This window comes from Camelus bactrianus, chromosome 19, assembly GCF_048773025.1.
Source record: "Camelus bactrianus isolate YW-2024 breed Bactrian camel chromosome 19, ASM4877302v1, whole genome shotgun sequence".
Taxonomy (NCBI): Eukaryota; Metazoa; Chordata; class Mammalia; order Artiodactyla; family Camelidae; genus Camelus; species Camelus bactrianus.
Window position 1 is genome coordinate 19,541,700 of NC_133557.1, and position 20,736 is coordinate 19,562,435.

The window sequence follows — 20,736 nt, forward strand, 5'->3', positions numbered from 1 at the left end:
CTTCTCTAGGAACTTAAACACACTCTCTCACATCTGCAAAAAAACAGAGCTAATGGCCCCCCCATCCTTTTTACCGCACAACAGTGTTCTAAGGATCAACTTGGGCACTTTACAAGCCACGGGAGTTATTTTCCATGTTTTAAGTCAGCACTTCCTGGTTTCTCTTCTAAAGTACATCTTAGTTTTCCACTGTGCCCACTCCTCTTAGCACTCCTTCAGAATCCTATATAATCAATGGCCCCAAATGTTTGCTGTTTTTGCATTTAAAGCTGGTGAGTAAGAAAATCCTTTAGGACGCCACTTTTCTGGGAAAAAAAATTTTTTTAACCAAATGTTCACCCTCTTACCTGATAAAAGTACGAGTCACTCGGGATACAGTGACCCAGTAAGACAGTAGTCACTGTCTTTAGGGAACTACTGACTTCAATAGTGATGGGTAGTTTAAAGCACCAGGTGACTCACCTCCATGTCTCTAAGCAGTCTCTAGTTTATCTTGTCTCCTGTATCCTTATGGGCTCAGGGAAATTGGGATCTAACTGGAAAAAATCAAGCCCTGGGTTTGTTTCTCTGCTTCGCCTCTGAGTAACTGTGGGCAAGACACTAAACTCTTTAAACCTCAGTTTGCTCTATAAAGAGGGGTAAGAATAATCACACCTTTTAGGGCTGTGGACAATGTCTGTTCATTGCTTGGTACATGTTGCTGGTTTGGGGTACTATTATTTTTCTTCACCTAAGGATATAGGCATCGTGTGGTTTGAGTCACCCAGTAGCAATAATGAGACCACTGAGTAGGTTGCCTGATCTGGGCTCCTAGGTAACAGGATGGATAGACCAATACGAAGTATAAAGAGATGAACAGCAGCTCCCATTAAGAAGCATAAGCCTGGCACCCGCCATCAATCCAGACTCACATTACTGAATACTCACTTCAGCCTGAAGGTGTAAAAAGAAAAATATAATCAAGCAAGGACTTGTAATGGGCAAAAAAGCTGTCCTGGTTTAAATTAGGCCTGAGTTACTGGTTTGGTCCAGAACATCAAAAGCACTGAAAATCAGGAATATGGCCATTCTTTGGCAGTATCTTTGATGGTCAAGAGAGTTTTATTTCCCAACCAACTCAGTACCTAGTAAGAGCAACCTAGAAAGTGAGCATCCAACATGGGCCCACCAGTTCTCTCCTAGCTGAAAGCATGTAGAAGAGGCAGCCATGGCTGTTGCCTTTGATGAATTCCTACAGCACACTGCTGAGCTCAAAGCCAGGGCCCCCCAGTCTGCAATAGTGGGGGACAGATAAGCCTGCTCATGGTGATGAGATACCAGGTGACTCTTCTGGAATGGGATGACACCATGGGGTACTGATGATTCAAAATACTCCCTTGCTTTAAAGTATGATCCTGGGCAAATACTGACTTTTTTTTTAAATGCATACGTATAATTCAGCACTCAATACGCAACTTGAGTCTTGAAACTACTGGGTGTCCTAGCAACAGGTCAACTTAACTTAGGGTATAACCAAGCAAAGCAGGGACATGGCCACCTCGTTTTTAAACAGAATTTGTTATTTCAAATTAATATCAAAGTTATCATCATGAGAAAAAAATAAAAACTTTATTGGACTTTGTTACATTTATTTTACAATTTACTATTGCTTTTATTTTAAATACATAAAGTGGGGTATGGTACATGGTAATGTTTTTGAAGTTTAGGCCCTTTAAAGGTCTTGATTGGCTGGCCCTGCTTTAAGAAAAAAGGGGTGGTTGCTTTACACTGGCAAAGTAAGGGGCTATACCTCCCCTATTTGCCCCCCAAAATTCCTTGCAACTTTATCTCTGTAACATGGCATGAATGACTGGTTTAAAAGATGGTGGTTCCAACAATTCATATCAAGCCCTGCTTCATGACCCCGCACCTACAGCTCAACTGAGATTTGGCCCCTTTATGTTCCTTCTAATTCTGTAAGAACATCTCAAATCTAACCTCTATCAGATTATGGCTAAACATCTCTGAACTTTCACTGTTGTCCAGTCTCATTTCAGCCTGCACTGAGATTAGCAGCTACCACAACTCTGCTTCAAATGGGTTAAGCACTTTGCAGAGTAAATTTACTCTCTAAACAATCTTATGTACTAGGTACTATCTTTTGTTCAAACAAAGGAAACACTGAGGCTCAGACAGCTTGTCATTTGCCCAAGGTCATAAAGCACAGGATATACTCAACAAATAATAACTGACCAGTTTGACTGATAGAAAATGACAAAGCTGTTTGCAAACCAAACAGCCTGACTCCTGAGCCTCTGCTTTTAGCCATTCTTAAGGACCACTTCCATCTCCTCTAGCACAGCTTGTTCCTCTCCTTCCTGTTTTTCTTACCATAGAAATGGAACCACCACAGACTTGGGTGATAAGAACCAGCATTACTCAGGAATCTACCTCTCCCCTATAGTTAATCAACTGCCAATTTAAAATTTTAAATTACTAAGTAGTTTTCAACTGTCAGTTTCTCTCCATCCTCACTTTTACTTCTGTTTCAAATCTTACATGGACTGCCCTGGTCTCATCTCTTTACATCCATTTTCCATATATCAGCCACGGTGACTGAAGATATCAATCATCTGTCCATGTCACTCTGAATATGTTCCCTGCTGGTCTCACATAAGGTCCAAACTCTTCAGTGTGGTTTACAAAGCCCTTTGTAACCTACTCCCTGCCCACTTCTCCCCATTCCAGCTTTACTGAACACATTATTGGTTTCCCTACCCTTAACATCCAGTTTAGTCTACTCTTCAGCAATGCCAGTCCGCTTCCCCATTTCCCTCTTATTAGCTAACTCCTAACATTTCTTGGCTTAGATATCACTTTTTCCAAGCCTATCATGACACCTCCCACCCAGCACCTCTCCTTTGAGTTCTCCACAATTCCTAAATCACAGCACTAATTTACAACACACTGTACCACCTGTCAGCTCATTTTACCCTCCTCAAAACCCTAAGTCCAAGATGGCAGAGCCAGTGTCTGTCATGTTTAAAGTCGTATCCCAGAACTTGACAGGACCTGGGACAGAACACTTAGTAAATCTTCATGGAAAGAACAAACTGTTCTATTCCACCTCCCTCTGTGCTATCTCACCTGAAGAAGTTTCCTGACAGTGTCTGCCTTGTCTCTCATCTACCCAGTGTCTCACCCAGAAAAGATACTTAGTACAATTTTTGAATAAGCTCAAGACTTTACTCATCAGTCAGACCTGGTGAGTTTTAGAAGGAACAGGAGCGTTCTGCTAGATGTTTGACAAACCTGACTGCCCATATAAGTCTAAAAAACATAGAATGGCTGCTAACTCATATAAGCTGTTAAAAAAAGGATCTTCAAAGCTTAAGTCTTTCTGTTTTAATTAAATAGCTTGATATAATTATATCAATATAAGTGCAAATATAATTCACATGCATTATACTTTTACAGACTCATAACAAGATAATTACACAGACTGAAGTTGCACTGTTTTCCTAAATGAACCTTTGTTTTAACCAAACCTACAAAGCATTTATTGAAATTAATATTTCTGGCAAAGCCACGGGCTTAAATCAAGCAGCATCAATGCTGCAGTGCAAAAAAAAGGAAATGAAAAAACTCAAGATGTAGAAGCAGTAGCCATACCAGCAACCCCTCTTCTGGGGCAAGATCCCGCAAACATACTCCTTCCCCCAAGCACTATGAATTTAAGGACTGAGCAGAGGGCTTGTAGCACACAAGTTAAGACTTTCAGGGAGGAAAACTGTCATAGAAATGCATTATTATAATTATTTTGCTTTTTAAGGATACTGCAAGAGAAATATATTAATGATGGCCTCAAATATCCAACATTTTTCTGTATTACTTTTTAACTCAAAGTTGTAGTGTCTCAATAAAGAACTCTCTCACAGCACAGCTGTAGTTCTCTTTAAAACATAAAATGTTCCTTTTGCTCTATATTCTTACAAATAAACATAATATAGATATAAATGAAAAGTTCTGATCCTGAATTAAGCATTATTCAATCTTGTCCTCTGATATAAACCTGGATATAGTCTTATTTGCAAAGCATTTGCTTAATATTTTAGTTGAAGCAAAAGTAAAATGATATGAGCTTTCAGCAAAGGAGACCTTTATGAATTTTGGTGGGGTCCTTGGCACTCAGAGGTTCAGCTGAAGTCTCGATTGGTGAGGACGAGTGGAGCCACAAGGGTCCAGAGATAGAGGAGGAGGCAGACCCAGCTGGAGCTGATCTTGACCCACACAGCTGGCCACTTGTTGGTCATGCTCTGGAAGTTTGCATCAGGGCTGAAAAAACAGCAAAGAGTAAGGTCAAGAAGCCTAATTTCAGCCTTCAGCAGCCCCTCAGCAAAAGCTAAGAAATTCTCCAGTGAAACTTGACTGACACTACTTCCTAGTAAGTTTCTAAAAGGGACTTGAGAAAGCTGCTATTTTTAGTTTTTATGAGCAGGGGACTCCACCTCTCAAAAAGCTTTCATCTTCTTGCCATATGAAGCACCCTGACTATTCCTTGCAAAAAGTTCTTCAGGAACATCTGCTGGTCTACATATTGGTAAAAGTCTAGACTGAAATGACCTCCCTGAAACTTTCCTTCCTTATCACATCCTTATTTTGATCAGAATATATGGCCATTTCTAGACAGAGAAAAATCTGTGAACAAAAATGAGTCAGATCTCTGTATGCCATGATTTTCTCTCTCAAGCAACTCAAGTTTGGAAGAGCTCCCCATGATTTTCACTGTAAAAATTCCACCTGGATTTTAAATTCAAGAGGAGAAAAAGTCAAAAGTACTTCACAAAAGAGAGGCTGAAAACAACCTCATTACATGGGTAAAAGAAGGGGATTCTGAGGTCAGGAAATGGAAGGAGATTTTACAGGCAACCCAAAGGGGCTAAGTGATCTTCCATCGATTTCATCTCTGCCTCCTACCTGTACCAGTTGGTCAGGGTCATCATGATGTACAAGGAAGCCAAGCAGAGCATGAGGTGGAACATGGAGTAGCTGTACTGCACCCCTTCTCTCTCATTGTCCACAGCCCGCCGAGGCCGTCCATCTTCTTCATCACCGGCGCCGTTGGCAGCTGTATCACCGAGGATCACACTGTCACTTCCTGACAGGGTCAGCTTACTTACTTGGCTATTGTTGGAATTGCGGATGCTGGAAAACGATCCCAAAGAAGGTAAGTCACAAAGGGGCCATGCAGATGAAACGCTGTCACTGGCTTATACACATGAAGGTTATTTCTGAACTGCTCCCTTTGGGGACTGAAGGACTTCTGAAGGGTGTGCTTAAAGTTCTGAACTGCTGCCTGGCATCACAAGACAGAGACAGTATTCTCATCAGTTACAATTCGATGGTTTAACTGCCTAGGAGTTTCCCAAAACATACTATGTTCAGTGTCTGCTTCCTTGACTTCACAAGTACCTCTTCTTTGCTTGGAATGTACTGCCACCTTCTCCCAGGTAACTTACTCATTCTTTAATCCTCCAGGAAGCCTTCCATGACATCACTTTATCACTAGGCTGGCTTAAATTCCCACAGCTCCTTACTCTTCCTTCTGCCATATCATTTACTGGTCATGTCTTTCTTGCTATTCATAGAAATTTTTAACAACATTGACCTTAGCCACCTATGCATTTCTAGTACACAGCAGATGTTCACTAAAAGTTAGTTAAATGACTGAATAAAAAAGTACACACAAATAAAGGACAAAAATCACATGATCATCTCAACAGAAATTTAAAAAAAGCATCTGACAAAAATCTGATATTTTTCATGATAAAAACTCAAACTAGGAATAGAGAACTTCCCCAAACTGGCATCTATGCAAAACTCAGAGCTTACATCATACTTAATAGTGAAAGACTGAAAGCTTTCCCCTTAATATCAGGAACCAAAGGAAAACAAAAAGAGTCATAGACAATATGAAAACAAATGAACATAGCTGTTTTCCAATAAAACTTCATTTACAAAAATAGGGAGCCAGCCCAAGGGCTGTAGTTTGCCAACCCCTTCTTTAAGCCGTTGTTAAAAAAAAAAAAAGGTAAATCTATACATAATGTGCAAAGCTGTCCAAATTATAATGACAAATTCATATGCACTTCAGAATAGTATATACACTGTTATATATGTTCCTAATTTATTTTAAAAATTATATATCAAGTGTTCTAAATAAAATTATGTAACCATAAAAATATAGTTATTAGATATATAGATATACGTAGTTATATAGATCTACAAAAATATGCAATTAAATCATATATAAATATGATATATATTTTATATATGCTGAAATAATATATATCAAAATGTTAATCATGGAAGAGGTAAGTTTAGAGGGAGGATAATTTCATTTCCTATTTTATAATTTTCTCACTTATGTTATTAATTTATATAAATATATTCTTGCCCATTTTTATTATTTCATATTTAAAATTATTAAAGTAATATACACTGTTTTATAGACAACATCAGTAACAATGAGTGGGAAGATGAATGCAAACTGCTGACATAGGTTATATCTGGGGCTGTAGATTACAGACTTTAACATTTCACATATTTAATTCTGTAGTTGTTCAAATATTATTTACAATGATCAGAAAAGAAAGGTTTTTTTTTTTTTAAAGATAAGCAATCAATTTTCAGTCACTATTCTAGCTCATCTAGGGACAGGTAAGGGCTTTATCCTCCTATACAAAGGACAGTATCTCTTAGTAAGGTTGGGAGGAATTATCTGTTGAGAGGATTTACTGAACTTTAAGAAATGTACACAGTGGGTAACTGAGGCAAGCCAAGGACTTTAATAAAGAGTTAAGTTTTTTAAATTCTTCATATGGCTTTTTGAAAGCAAAATGGCTTCTCCAATCTACTGTTGTTATTATTATTATTATTATTATTATTATTCACTCTATTATTAACCTTCATGAGAATCTTGTCCTAAGTACTTTTTAACTTACCTGGAATACAAAAGGGAGATAACAAAAACTACCAGCCCAACAAAATTCTCTTTATCCAGAGAAGGCCCGCTCTGTGATGGCGGAGCAGGGGTAGGGACTACTGCAGTTGTATTTCCAGGAGCCAATGTTGATGAGGTCATGTGAGTAATGATGCTCAACAGGCTAGGGTTGCAGGAACGATCTGAAAGTGAGAAATTTCTTATTACCTTTAGGTACAACTCATCTTGTTCTAAGAAAGGATTTGAGGGGTGTGCTGACACATCTTTCAGTCGTGATGTAAAACATGGGAATGCCATACTTCAAAGAATCTGCAACTCAGCAGTCAGTAATGTATTTGTATTACAATCAGGGACTTAGTTTTAGAAAAACAGAAAAGAAACCACAATAACAAAGTATTTGTCAAATTTCACAAAGGTTAATCTTGATTTCAATGGTTTTGAAGTTTCACTGGCTAGTCTTTTTGGCTCTATAGTTGTGCTTAAAGCACAAGGAGTTTATACCTAGTTTTGTTTTTGCATAGTTACATAGGATCACAATGAAAATAAGTCCAGTCATCACTGGAAGGTCTGCAATAATGGTTTTCCTTGAAAACGAGTCCACAGAACATCCTATTGAGAAACAATCCATAATACCTACAAAAGAAGATTTCCTGCAGCTGTTTCTTCCAGAGCCAGTACCATAAAGTAAAATTCAATTAAAACTATTCTACAAAGGGCCAAGACAATGTTGCCTTGTCCAGCTCTTAATTGGTTTGACTTAGTCCAGGGAAAAAGCCTAGACCATATATAGGACTGTGGTCCTTCAGGCTGTCAGCTCTGAATAGCTCTGAATAGCTATAAAGAATAAAACTTGAAAGGTAAATATGTGCAAACATACAGTGAACACTGTACATTTAAGTGACAATGTTTGTTTGTTCATTTGTTTGTCTGACATTTGCTCCAGCTCGTTTTTTGCACCTGCCAAAGGAGTAATTTCTTACTTTGTTTTCAGCAAATGAATGCACTACTGAATTCCCTTACCAGGTTCATTGGACATGGCTGACCACGTGAGGTACATGATGTAGAGGGTGATGACAGAGGACTGCAGGAGGCCAGAACGAGGCTGGTATTCCTATGGAATCAAAAAGAAAACAATGCCACAGCATTGCAAGGGCTAAATTTCTAAAACCCAGTGCACTTCCTGGGACCCACTGAATCGTTATTAACTGAGAACGTCCTGATTCTGCTTGACAGCTGAAAGATGACAAGTAACCTTTCAGTTTGAGTTAGTTTGAAAAAAAAACCAAGAAAGAGGAAGCATGTACTACTGGTTCTCAAGGCATTTTATAATCCTGGAAGTTCCTGTGTATCATACAAAGGCTCTGATCTACTACTAGTCCCTCAGTAACAAAGTGAAATCTAAGCTAAGCTTTCCCATTAACTAGCAAGGTGACCCATCACCTCTCTGAAATTTCAGTTTTCTCACTTTTAAAAGGAGAGGTGATATCTAGATGTTCTTTTCATATTTCATATCTGGAACTCCATGAATTTTTAAAACATGGTATTTAAATAATGAAACAGGAGTATGAGTTTTATTTTAAATATTAAAATCAATTATTTTTTCTAGTTTAATACTCCTAAAATATCTTTGCTAATGATTCATAAGACTCATTCTCCTAATGTAAACAATTTTAAGAACTATAAATTCTCAAGTTACATAGGTTTTTTTTTTAATGATAGGGAAATTATTCACTTAATTATAATACAGGCACTAAATGGTACATTTTATAGTGATTAAGTTATAATTATGAAGACTTTACCGTGCTTAAGTAGATAAACTTGGATGTAAATTCATATAAAAGGTTATTCAGATTTCAAGTTTAGCATTAATTAAAAATCTTTCACAGCAGGAAGAACAACTTACAACTATACCTGAATTTTTGGAAGGATTGATACAATAGAAACTGCAATGCAAAGGATTAGATTAATGCTGATGAAGAACTTGTTTTCTGTACAGCCATCTGGTTTGGTGTAGTATATGTAGAGCAATACGACAGAGATGATTGACAGGATGTAACAGATGCTTGTGGCAGACAGTAAAGCTAGAAAAGAGAAAACAAACGTGAATGTCCACAATCATAACAAACTTTTATAAAGAAGACCATTTTCTTCTATTTTGTATAAAAATAAAGCAGCATTATTTCACTTTAATGATGGTCAGTAATTTACAGTAAAATTACTGAAGCCCCAAGGTTAAAGTTTCAGATTGTGTTAAGAGTTGATGCAATGTTAAATTCTAAAATCCACCAAGCAACTGAATTCACTTCCTGGATTATCCGACTGGATTCTGTGGGTTGAAAAACCAGTTGTAAAATTCTCACTAGAGTATTCCCTAACTACACGCTATATAAGGTACATTATAAACTTTTCTTGGGAAGCTAGAAGACTCCTGGGCCCTCAAAATGGCCCAATTTACAGCAAGCTAAATGCCAGGAATGGTGTTAGCAGAAAACAGCAAAGACAGGCATCTTTTTATGGCAAGTTTTTCTCTACAGCCAATGGCTATATAAACCCATTTCCTATTTCAATGAGACCACATCATTGTGTTAAAGTGGCTCATCTGCTCTTCTCAAATATCTAAAGTCATGTTTCTTTCTATCCATATGGATAATCAACAATTAATTAGCTGTGTAACTCTGAAAATTAGAAAACATGAAAGGGTATCCAGTATACTCAGACCAACTGTAGCAATGTTGAGTTCAATTAACTTGTGTTTACTTCAAAGCACAGACTTATTTAAGAAAACTAGTTTCGGGGAGGGTATAGCTCAATGGTAGCATGCGATGCATGAGGTCCTGGGTTCAATCCCCAGTACCTCCATTAAATAAACAAACAAACAAACAAACAAGCCTAATTATGTCCTCCACAAAAAAATGAAACAAAACAACAACAAAAGAAGCTAGTTTCTACTTATCTCAATCTCAATGGACTTTGCATGTTTAAAATTAAATGATGTACATGATGTTACTATAAAATGATAATGTATATTAAGTTATTAGCTCAGTTCTTAATGTTCTTCCATCTGAATATGTAAGATTTCTCCACTTTTAGTTACTTCAAAGTATGGCAAATCTGCAATTTGGGTGATCCAAAATAAATGGGAGAAAACAGAAGCAAATAGGTAAGAAAATAAAATAAATTTTTATTAGTCAGAAAGAAGTAAAGGAGGAGTTTCAGGACTCCCAACCAATAGTGGCAGATGATAAAGACAATTTTTTAAAACTTTTGTTGAAATAATTACAAACAATTTAAGTGACCTACAGCAGGGTAATGGTTAAACAAACTGTGGTATGCCAGGCCATGGAACACCATGGAATGTATAGATTGGAATACCATGCAGCCATTAAATGAATAGGACAGACTTACATTCACTGGTATGGAAGGACATTCATTCATCATACAGTAAGTGAAAAGAGCAAGTCATGGAACAGTAAGTACAATGAACTTGTTTACATTTAAATTCAAAAACATATAGATGTGCATAAATATATAAAGGTCTAGTAATAATGGAGAAGAAAGTGGGTTGCTGGTGGGTGGAAATTTTCGTGTTTTATTCTTATACAGGGCTCCAAATCCTTCTCCATTATCACAGGCTGTAAATTCTATTCCCAACCTAGAAATTTTAAGCGCCCCTTACCCACCAGAAAGCTTTTACAAGGAGTATGGGGTCATACTCTAAATAAAGCAGTAAAGACTGTTCAGCTTTATCTGCCTGAGGCATGTGAACAGATGTCCCATATGTAGAACCCATCTGAGTACCCTGTCCATGGAAAAAAAAAAAAAAACCAGAACTATGTCACTAAATAAAACTTTTTCCTTATGTTTTTCCAGAAAACTGGAGGTGTTTACATAAGGAGTCTCAAATCTCAAAATAAATGAATTGGGAGAATCCAGTGATTTAAATCATTTTTGCTCCTCTATTCTAGTAATACATATAATTCAGAACTGACTGAACTGGTAATTATAGTTTTTTAAAAGTCAGCTCTACATTGGGAGCTTATATGTTTACATCAACAGAAATTTTTATCGTCTGCCCTGTTTAACGGAGCGTAACACAGTGCAGCTCTCATTGGTGTTTAGATACCTACCGGCATACCAGCACTTGGGGTTCCCTTCTTCCATTCGATTTACCCATAATTCATTCCAAGAGTGAGCAAAGTCTACCAATAGCACCAGCTGGATGAGGATGAAGAAGGCAGCCCCCGCCATGCCAATAACAAACCAGGCTACAAACCAAATGCACAAAGTTATTCTTTACCATAGCAGTAACATTTCAGAATGTTACTGTCCAACCTTTAAAAAGATTTCAATTCAATTAAGAGAGAGGTGATGAAGACATACTCTGTCTCCAGCAGTGCAGCGAGATTACTGCAATTCCAAACTCAAAGGCACTCTCTGAGAAGTGTTGAGTTTTGGACCTTTTAAAACTTGTTCTAGCTTGTGCCAAGGGGAGCCTAGGATCTGACATTCCAAATGGAAAGAATATAAACCTTTTCCTTTACTTTACAGGAATAAAAATCACAGTGGAAATCCACAGGAAGCAGGTAAGACAGGGATAGTGGACCACATGGTTATAAGTCCCTATGTTGACAAGCTCTCCAATTAACTTAGTATTGCCAAGTGAGAAGGTAAAGTACTAAAATATTGGCAAACGATTAGCATATGGTTCCAGAACAGCTGACAAGTGGGCTGAAAGCCTCCTGGCTTTAATTAATCAGTTAATATCTTAATATCACTACCAAGTCATGGTAATTGGACACCATTTCATTTAATTACCAGTTCTATAAAATCGGTAATGAAAATGTAGCTTTAACTCAATCATTTGTAGTCTGTATACATTATAATTAACCCTCTTAATAGCGAACTGTACCTGTGGTGAAGTGACCCCCAGGAATATAGAAAGATCCAACCATGATACCAACAATGGCAGCAATTTTGAAGAACCAAAACCTATTAAAATACAAAAGTGCATTTATGAGATGCTAACTTTTGCCCTTACACTGAGAAAAACAAATTTATTAAATGTAAAAATAAAGCCGTACTAGCATTTCCAATATGATTGGGCTTATGTCTTCATCTGACATGAAGCTACTTCATTCAATATTTCACACAATTTAAGGACAAATAATAGCACAGAGACCAAATCATTCACATTCATAAGAAAGAAACATGTAACTTTAGAGTTTCCCTACTTTTAGCACTTAAAGATATGAATTTTTCTAGAATTCCAGAGCTAATTTAATGTTAGCTAAATATAGAGCAATCAACTCAGATCTGGGGAAAAGTTAATCACCTAATCCTTTTACAACCAAGTGAAACCCTGCCCCATAGAGTTAAAAAAACCCATCCTGAAACTGTGCCTCACAGAGCTGATAGAAACTGGTGACTAAATTCTTGAGTTTGTCTAACAAAACAGCAGCTAAGGGAACAGCTTGTTTTAAAGAACACCTCTGATTGTTTTGGTTTTTTGGGGGGGAGTGGTTGGTAATTGGGTTCATTTATCTTTAGAGGAGGTATTGGGGATTGAACCCAGGTCCTTGTGCATGCTAAGCATGCACTCTACCACTTGAGCTATATACCCTTCCCTTAAGAACCCTTCCACTTGTAGCCTTGCCTTCATTGAGCAAGCTTGCCTTAATTTTTTTCAAATTCCATACCCTCCAAGCTTCATATAGCCTCAATAATACATCACACAACTCTTAAACCTTTTAGATAACACCTCTGACATATGGGTTGCTATAGTATCAGAGGCTTAAGCTGTTTCTCAGAAACTTGGGAGTTCTTCTCCAGTTTGAGTTGGTTAAGACTGGTTCAAACCACTGACCCTAAAACTGAGCCTGCACAGGTGTTCAATGAATGACCTTTTGATATCAGAGTGCCAAAAATTCCACCCTCATTATGCTAAGCATCTCCATTTTTGAATATGCATTCCGTTAAGAAGCATGTAACTCAGATATGCCTGTGTAGAACACTAATAACTACACCTTTTGCCTACTTCCAATCTCCTTTCCCCAAACCTAAGACACTCCGCTTCTTTATCCCATAAATAACTCAAGCCCCTCATCTTCGGGGAGGTGGATCCGAGATTAGTCCTCCTGTCTCTGCTGCAAACTTCAAGCATCTGTTTGGCTTGCTGTACGTCAGGCAAATGAACCTGGTTCAGTAACAACTGGACATAAGTGCCTTGCCCACAATCACATGGTTCATCACTGGCAAAGCCAGGACCAAACCTGGCTTTCAGTCAATCTTTAAAGACTGTCTTGTATGGCACAGTGGCTTTGGAGCTGGACAAATCTGAATTTCAATCCTAGCTCCAACCCTCACTAGCTGAGAGATCTCAGGCAATTTATTTAATCTCTCTGGAATTCAGTTACTGCATCTGTAAAAAGGGGATTATAATATATATGAAGTTTACTAAATTCCCTTCCATCTTCAAATGAGAATTAGAAATATATGTATAGGGATCGGGAATGGGAAGAAACAGAATATATAAATCAGTGGCCCAAATATATTCACTATCTATTTCTGTATACTATTTAAATATATCAGGTACATGTTTATCTTTTAACAACAGAAAGAAAAAAATGTGTGTGTGTGTAGCGCCCACAGTGCTTGAACTGTTTCATAGGTGTTCAAGAAAAATCTGGACACTTGAAGCAAAGGTTTGTTTTGTCTTTTTTTTAATTAAAAACAAAAAAGACAAGACTCTCCTCATGCACTTAACCACCCCCATGCTGTTGGACTCCAAATGAAAATGACGTCAAACAATTTCACATGTATAATACGTCAGAAATACATCTGGGCCACTGATTCACATACTCTACTGCTTTCTTCAAACTAGCAACATTAACTGCAGAAGGGGAGGAGGCACACCATACTATAACAAGTTAATCATAAATAATTCTTACATACCCATTGTGTATTGCTGCTCTGGGATCTTTACTCGTTTTCACTTTTAACATAAGCAGAGAGAAGACAAAGAAAAAGACGGCTAAGGCAAAGTTGATTCGATATACAGCTTTATAACGAACCAGCACATCACAATCTTTATCCACATTTATGTCAGCCACTTTGGTATTAAATCCTTCATCACAGAATCCAGGAATCTGGAAAAAGCAATTTCAATGCCATAGGAATATCCACATTTACAGAGAGAGATTCTATTCCACCATAGGAAAGCCTGGATTTATAAAACTGACCACTTTAACAACTGTAAAACAGTCCTGTGGGATTTTTCTCTTTCCCTCCAATTCACTTACAATCTTGTCACCAAACAGTGTAAACATCTTGCATTTTGAAAATAAAAGTCAAGTGTTCTCTTTTCTGCTCTTGTCTGCTGATGAGGTGATCTCCCATTTTCCCACGAATTTTCATGCTACAACTCACTCCTTCCAAAGGTGAAGGGCTAGTCTAGCTTAAATGTTTAAAATTAAACACAGCATGGAAAGACAAAGTTTTAGGGCCACTCTTTAATATCATTCCCTCAGTTGACTGAAGATGTTCATTCTGACTACCTTTATTTTGGAAAAGGACTAATACCTTCATATTCTGTGTCTTGACTATATCCCAAATTTAAAATCCCAACAAATCCAATGAACTTGATTGAGTTTCACAATAATTATTAATTATGACTAAAATTTCACAAACTATAAAAATGATAAAAATAAGCCCTTCATTAAGGTTACTCTTAGGTCCACTTACCTTCTTCAGCTGTGTTTCCATCCCTTCATGAAACATGATAAAACATACAATGGTGCCCAGGAAGAGAATGAAAGCATAGATGAGGCGAGTCAGAGTGGAATTCTTACTATTGGGACAGCAACCACACAGCAAACATGACGCGCCACCGCAAAGGCACGGAACCTGTAATAAAGAACATCACTGCCATTTGACTCCTTCAGAGAACTCCTTCATGACATCCAGAGCAGACACGAGGCAGACCAGGCCCTGAGAGCTGTTACTGAGGGAATGACTGCCCGGGAGGAAGGGCTTACAAGCCTGGGCTCTGCAACCAATGTTATTTCTGCCACTTTACCTCAACAAGTTATACAATCCAAGCTTATCTCTCAAATTGTAAAACAGACTCAGTAACAGAATCTTCCTCTCTCAGACATTGCTATATTAAATGAGCACTCAACATAGTGCCTAAAACATAATAAAAAGCCCAATATTAGTTATGCTCACGCGGAGAGCACATTTTATTTAAAAACAATATATCTTAATACTGAGAAAAACAGAAACCTAACTCCATTTGCTGTTTGATGAGAATCCTAGCTACCAGATCTGAATTTACAGCATAAGGCAACATTACATGGAAATGCTTATAAATAATAAAAGCAAGAGTCATTTAGTTCCATTCAAGAGTAATCTGGAGATTCCTCAAAGTGAAACATAGAATTATCATATGAGCCAGCAACTCCACTCATATACACACCCCAAAGAACTGAAACAGGTATTCAGACAAAAACTTGTACATGAATGAATGTTCAAAGCAGCACTATCTACAATTGTCAGAAAGCAGAAACAACTCAAATGTCCATCAAGTGATGAATGGATAAGTGAAATGTGGTATAGCCACAAAATGGAATATTATTTAGCCATAAAAATGAAGTACTGAAACCTAGTACAGCATGGGTAAACCTAGAAAACATCATGCTAAGTGAAAGAAGCCAGACACAAAAGGTCACATATTGTGATTTCATTCATATGAAATACCCCAAACAGGTAAATCCAGAGAGAGAAAGAAGATTAGTGATTTCCAGAGGTTGGAGGGAGAGGGGAGACGAGAGCTGACTGCTTAATAGGTATCAAGTTTCCCTTTGGGGTGATGAAAATCTTCTGGAACCAGACAGAGGTGATGATGACAGTATAACACTGTGAATGTACTAAATGCTACTGAATTATACATTTTAAAATGGTTAATTTAATGTCATGTGAATGTTACCACAATTAAAAAAAACCCCAAAAACCCACTGTAACTTGGATCTTTGGTCAGCAGAAATCTAATGAGCATTCCAGATGAGAGGACATAATCTGAGTCATTCTTTTATTTGCTTGATTAGGAAACCACCTGAACTGCTTTGACAGATGATGTTATCAAGTCACATTACAAGAATAGGCCAATTCAGAATCATCAGCAGAAGCAGCAGATGCAAACACTGGGGTATTCTGATCTTAGAATATGGCCCCAGTAATCATCTTTTATGAGACATTGTTAGGAATATAGAGCACCTAGCACAATGCCTCTCACAGCAGGGGCTCAGTCTATCCTGGTAACCATTAGTAACCATAATCACAGCAGCCATGGAGAATTGACCACCCAGCCCCAGTCTGTAGCTCTTAATTACAATCTGGGTCAAAAGACCATAGTAAAAGTCTGTATCTGGCCACAGACAGAAATAGAGACATTTTACAACTAAAAACAATGATACTGATTGCTTCAGGTTTATTTTGTCTGCACTCTCACACTCCTGACTCTCTTTAGCATTTTTTCCCCTAGCCAGTTCCTCATAACTGCCTACTGTTTGCTATAGGTTGAATTGTGTCCTTCAAAATTCATATGTTGAAGTCCTAATCCCCAGTACCCCAGAATTTGACCTTAGGATCAGGATCTTTGCATATATAACTAGGGAAAATGTTCTGCTGGAGAAGAGTTGGCACCTAATCAACCATGACTAGTGTCATAAAAAGGAGAAACCTGGACACAGACATGCATCGCAGGGAGAACACCATGTGAAGATGAAGACAGAGATCTACAAACCAAGGAACACCAAAGACTGCTACCAAACCACCAGGAACGAGGAAGGAGGCCTGGAACAGAGTCTCTCTCACCACCCTCAGAAAGAACCCTGCTGACACCTTAATCTCAGATTTCTAGCCTCCAAAACTGTGAGACAGGAAATTTCTGTTATTTAAGTCACCCACTCCGTGGTATTGGCAAACCAATATCTACTTACCTGTTTATAACTGTCTTGTATCTTGAGAGGGGACCACCTAGTGTTGTATCTCTTGCACCTTTACATAGCAGGTACTCAATCTGTGGAACAAACTTGTCCTGCTATGCTATGTCACTTCCCTATCTCAGTAAATGACCACTCTATTTGAGATAGGCTGGGACCTGGAACCCTTTACTGGAGTGCTTACACCTTGGACCTACATCTCCGTGAGCAACAGAAAACAAAGTAAACTAAAAATAACTGAATAAGATACAAAAAGGCCACAAGCCAACTGCCACTTCAGAGGTGCTGGGAACAAAAGCAGGGGACTGTGCATGATCCCTGCAGACAGCATCGCCAACGAGATGGGCAGACCACCTCAGCTACGCTTCCTGCCCAACACACTGATCCCACACGCTCCTCCCACCCCACCTTGGGAGCAAACAAGGGCACCTGTTTCTTGTTTTCACTCCCTCATGCTGCACTAAGAGCTCCAGTAAAGCCTTACCTTAACATTCTCATCTGCCCTCTTACCAATTGCTGCTAATTAAAGAGTCCAGGACCCAGGTTGGTAACATACTCTTCCTGTTGCCCAGACCAAAAACCCTGGCGTCATCCTTGATGCCTTTCTTTTTCCAAAACCTTCATCCCTTTTGTCAGCACATCAGCTCTATCCTCAAAATATATCCAGAATCTGACTACTTTCACAGCATCCTTAGCTATCACATTGGTCTAAGCCCCTACTATCACTTCACCTGGATTAAAAGCTATAGTTCCCGTTGCTACAGCAACCCATTCAGAACCCAGAGTTAGTATAAAAATTATTTTAAGATGAAGACATGTGAGATTCAAAAGATGCAGGAAAAAAAATGCCTTCTTAGAGCTTTTTTCATCTGACTAAAAGCAGTAACTGCCACGAATTCTCTCTCCAAGGGAGTTTTATGGCCATGAAGAAGACAAAAAGACCTCTGCACCTACATAAACAAGAACTATCACAAACTTTCTTATCTCTTGTTTGTTCTCCTAAAAACTCAACTGTTGGTGGGGAGAGGGTATAGCTTAGTGGTAGAGTGCCTGCCTGGCATGCATGAGGTCCCAGGCTCAAACCCTAAAACCTCCATTAAATTAAAAAAAAAAAAAAAAAAACCTAATTACCCCCTACAAAAAAAGTGAAAAAAAAAATTTTTTTTTAAAAAGAATTCAAGTAATTAAAAAAAACCCAATTATCTTTCCTAAAGAAACCTATTTGTTCCCCCTGGCAGCCCTTTTCTGCCATCCCCTGCAACTAAGTTAGGCATATAATAGGCCCTATATTCTAACCACCCCTTAGAGTTATTCATCACTGAGAACTCCTGTGTGTATGTGAGTTGCACAAGTAAACTCTTTTTTTCACGTGGTTTTTCTCTTCTCATTTTAATTTGCAGGCCCCAACCACTAACTCATAGTGGATGGAAGAAAAATTTTTTCTCCCTACACTGCTTTATCTTTTCTTTTCCACCAGCTATTCTCCACACAGCAATCCTGTTAAATCACTGGTCAGATCACATCATTCCCCTTTTCTGCTATGGATCCCTGTAATCACATAAGAATAAAAGCCCATGTTGTTAAATTGGCCAGTGGGCATCTACATGACTTGACTCCCTTCACCTTTCTGACTTCATTTACTCTTTTTCCCCTCACTCATTCCATTCTCTGGTACACTGAATTCCTTACTGTTCCTACTGAACAAAAGGAATTAATAAAATATGAATGGGATCTATAGATAGAAATGCTTTGATGGCATCAATTCCAATCTCAGCTTTACCTCAAAGCCAAAATGTGTTTCAGGTTTCAAATGACCAATTCATTCCTTAATTAATGACCTTCTTAGCTACTTTTTTCTAAATTTGTGTTGTAAATAGTGAGTCTGACCCACTAGAGGCCTGTAAAAATCAACTGACCAGAAATTTTCTTTAATATGACAGAAAAGAAAAATTGTATAGCAGAGGGCAAAGGTAAGAATTATTTCATGAAACTTGAGTCTAAATGGGTGTACTAAATCAACTGTGTAAAATTTATTTCCTATTTTGGATCAAGGTAAAAAAACTGGAAAGCCACTGCAATCTAGGAACCCATAAATGACCAAAGCCCCTTCTGATTTAAAATCAACAACCTTAAAGGATGGAAAATACACTGTTCCTAAAAAACGGTAGTGGAATGAGCTGACAGTGAGCCCTTGATTAATTAAGTCAGCTGGGGAATTAGGAAACAAGAAAATGATGTCAAGAAATCACCCTCCTCTGAAGCGAGTGCATGAACGAACTCGCCATATTCTCTTCCACAGAGCCTAAAATATTCCTTATAAAATATGGCCTTTACAATCTATCAAGTGATTCAATCCATTTATTCACTTCATCCTTACAACAGTTCTTGAAGCGAGGAATGCTGGGGTGACTGTCTTCATCTTAAGAGAAGCCAGAAAGAAATGACTTGCACAAGGTCCCAAAATGTTCAGACCATGACTTCCAATTGTGAATAATCCACAAGGCCTACTTTTCCTTGCACCAGAACCGCAGACAGGCCTCGGTTAAAATCCCACCTCTGCCATACGCTTCGTAGCTTTGGCAAAATCCTGTGCTATGGGATAAAAATATTATTCACCCTCCCCACCCGTAAATAAATGACGCCACCCTAAGAAGGTGCGTGGAAATGAACCTGAGAGCGCCGCCCCGGGAACTCTCCTTCGTCGCTCGTTTCAGCTCCAGAGGAAGCCAGAAGCCGGAAGGCTCGCGGGGGCGGGGCAATCGAAATTGTAAACAATGGAGGCCTGGCCTCTTAGGTTCCTCAACAAACCCAGAAGGCGAGTCGCCGGATCCCGATCGCAGGGCATCGCGAATTCTATCCTAGACACCCCCAATACCCTCTGCAGCCCGGCCCGGTCCCCCAAACCCTGGGCCCCTGGCGCCGAGGCCCTTTCGGGACTGGGCTTGGGGAGTCCTATAGCCCTCCCCCAAACCACAGGTCCGAGGGAGAAACCGGACCCCAAACTCACCCAGCTAGCGAGGGAGAAGACGCCCAGCACAGCCCCCATGGTGACACCGGTGATGGAGGTGGCCGAGCCGGAGGCTCCTAGCGCGGTGGTAACTGCCGGTTGAGGCGCCTCCTCAGAAACGCTACAGTTTCTCAGGCCGGAAACGTGCGTCCTGCGTCCTTACGTGGCCCCGCCCATCGCCCGCGGCCGCTGCCGAGAAGGCACCAGTCATTGGTAGGAGGAGAAGGCGGGGCTGGGGAGGAGGCGGGGCTAAACCTAAATAAAGGAGCAGAGCAGGCTTTATTCTTTGATCTCATTTGTATTCACTGGGAGCTCACTATGTGTCAAGATTTGGGGTACAGAAGTGCACGAGAATTTATGGTCAAGTTAAGAAGAGACTGATGATGAACAGAAACGTACCATGACATACTTTGGTGACTACAATGAAAAAGTAGCGTGAGGGAATATTCTTTCAATAAAAGTTTATTTAATGCCTACTATGTAGGGGGAAGGTAAATAGTTGGGGAGTAGTCCTGGAAGGACTTTATATCTAATCTGAGGAATTTATATTTAGTCTAAGACCTGAAGGATGAGCCCAAGTGAAGCAGGAGAGATGGGCACTGTTTCCTAAAATGCGGGATAAATAAGCCATTTGGGATAAATGAAAGGATCCAAGGATGCATATATCGGTCATTAAATAACACTGAAAGGCAGGATGAGAACGTCTTGCTTCAAATTAAAGAGAAAGTGTGTTTGAGACTAGTACGTAT

General features: G+C 38.9%; 1 protein-coding gene across 2 annotated transcripts; it reads right to left on the reverse strand.

The window, feature by feature from the left end:
• Positions 1-1,586: 1,586 nt before the first annotated feature.
• SERINC3 (serine incorporator 3) lies at positions 1,587-20,145 on the reverse strand. Of its 2 annotated transcripts, none has more exons than XM_010958706.3 (10): positions 19,988-20,145; positions 14,723-14,884; positions 13,934-14,127; positions 11,892-11,971; positions 11,110-11,247; positions 8,894-9,063; positions 8,003-8,093; positions 6,984-7,164; positions 4,957-5,184; positions 1,587-4,314 (listed from the first exon to the last, which is right to left on the reverse strand). In XM_010958706.3, exons 1-10 carry the CDS (start codon positions 20,024-20,026, stop codon positions 4,176-4,178), a joined length of 1,422 nt encoding a protein of 473 aa, XP_010957008.1. In that variant the 5' UTR covers positions 20,027-20,145; the 3' UTR covers positions 1,587-4,175. The 2 variants fall into 2 exon arrangements, with proteins under 2 accessions (XP_010957008.1, XP_074203421.1); XM_074347320.1 differs by lacking the exon at positions 19,988-20,145 and adding an exon at positions 16,978-17,098.
• Between the last annotated feature and the right edge of the window lie 591 nt (positions 20,146-20,736).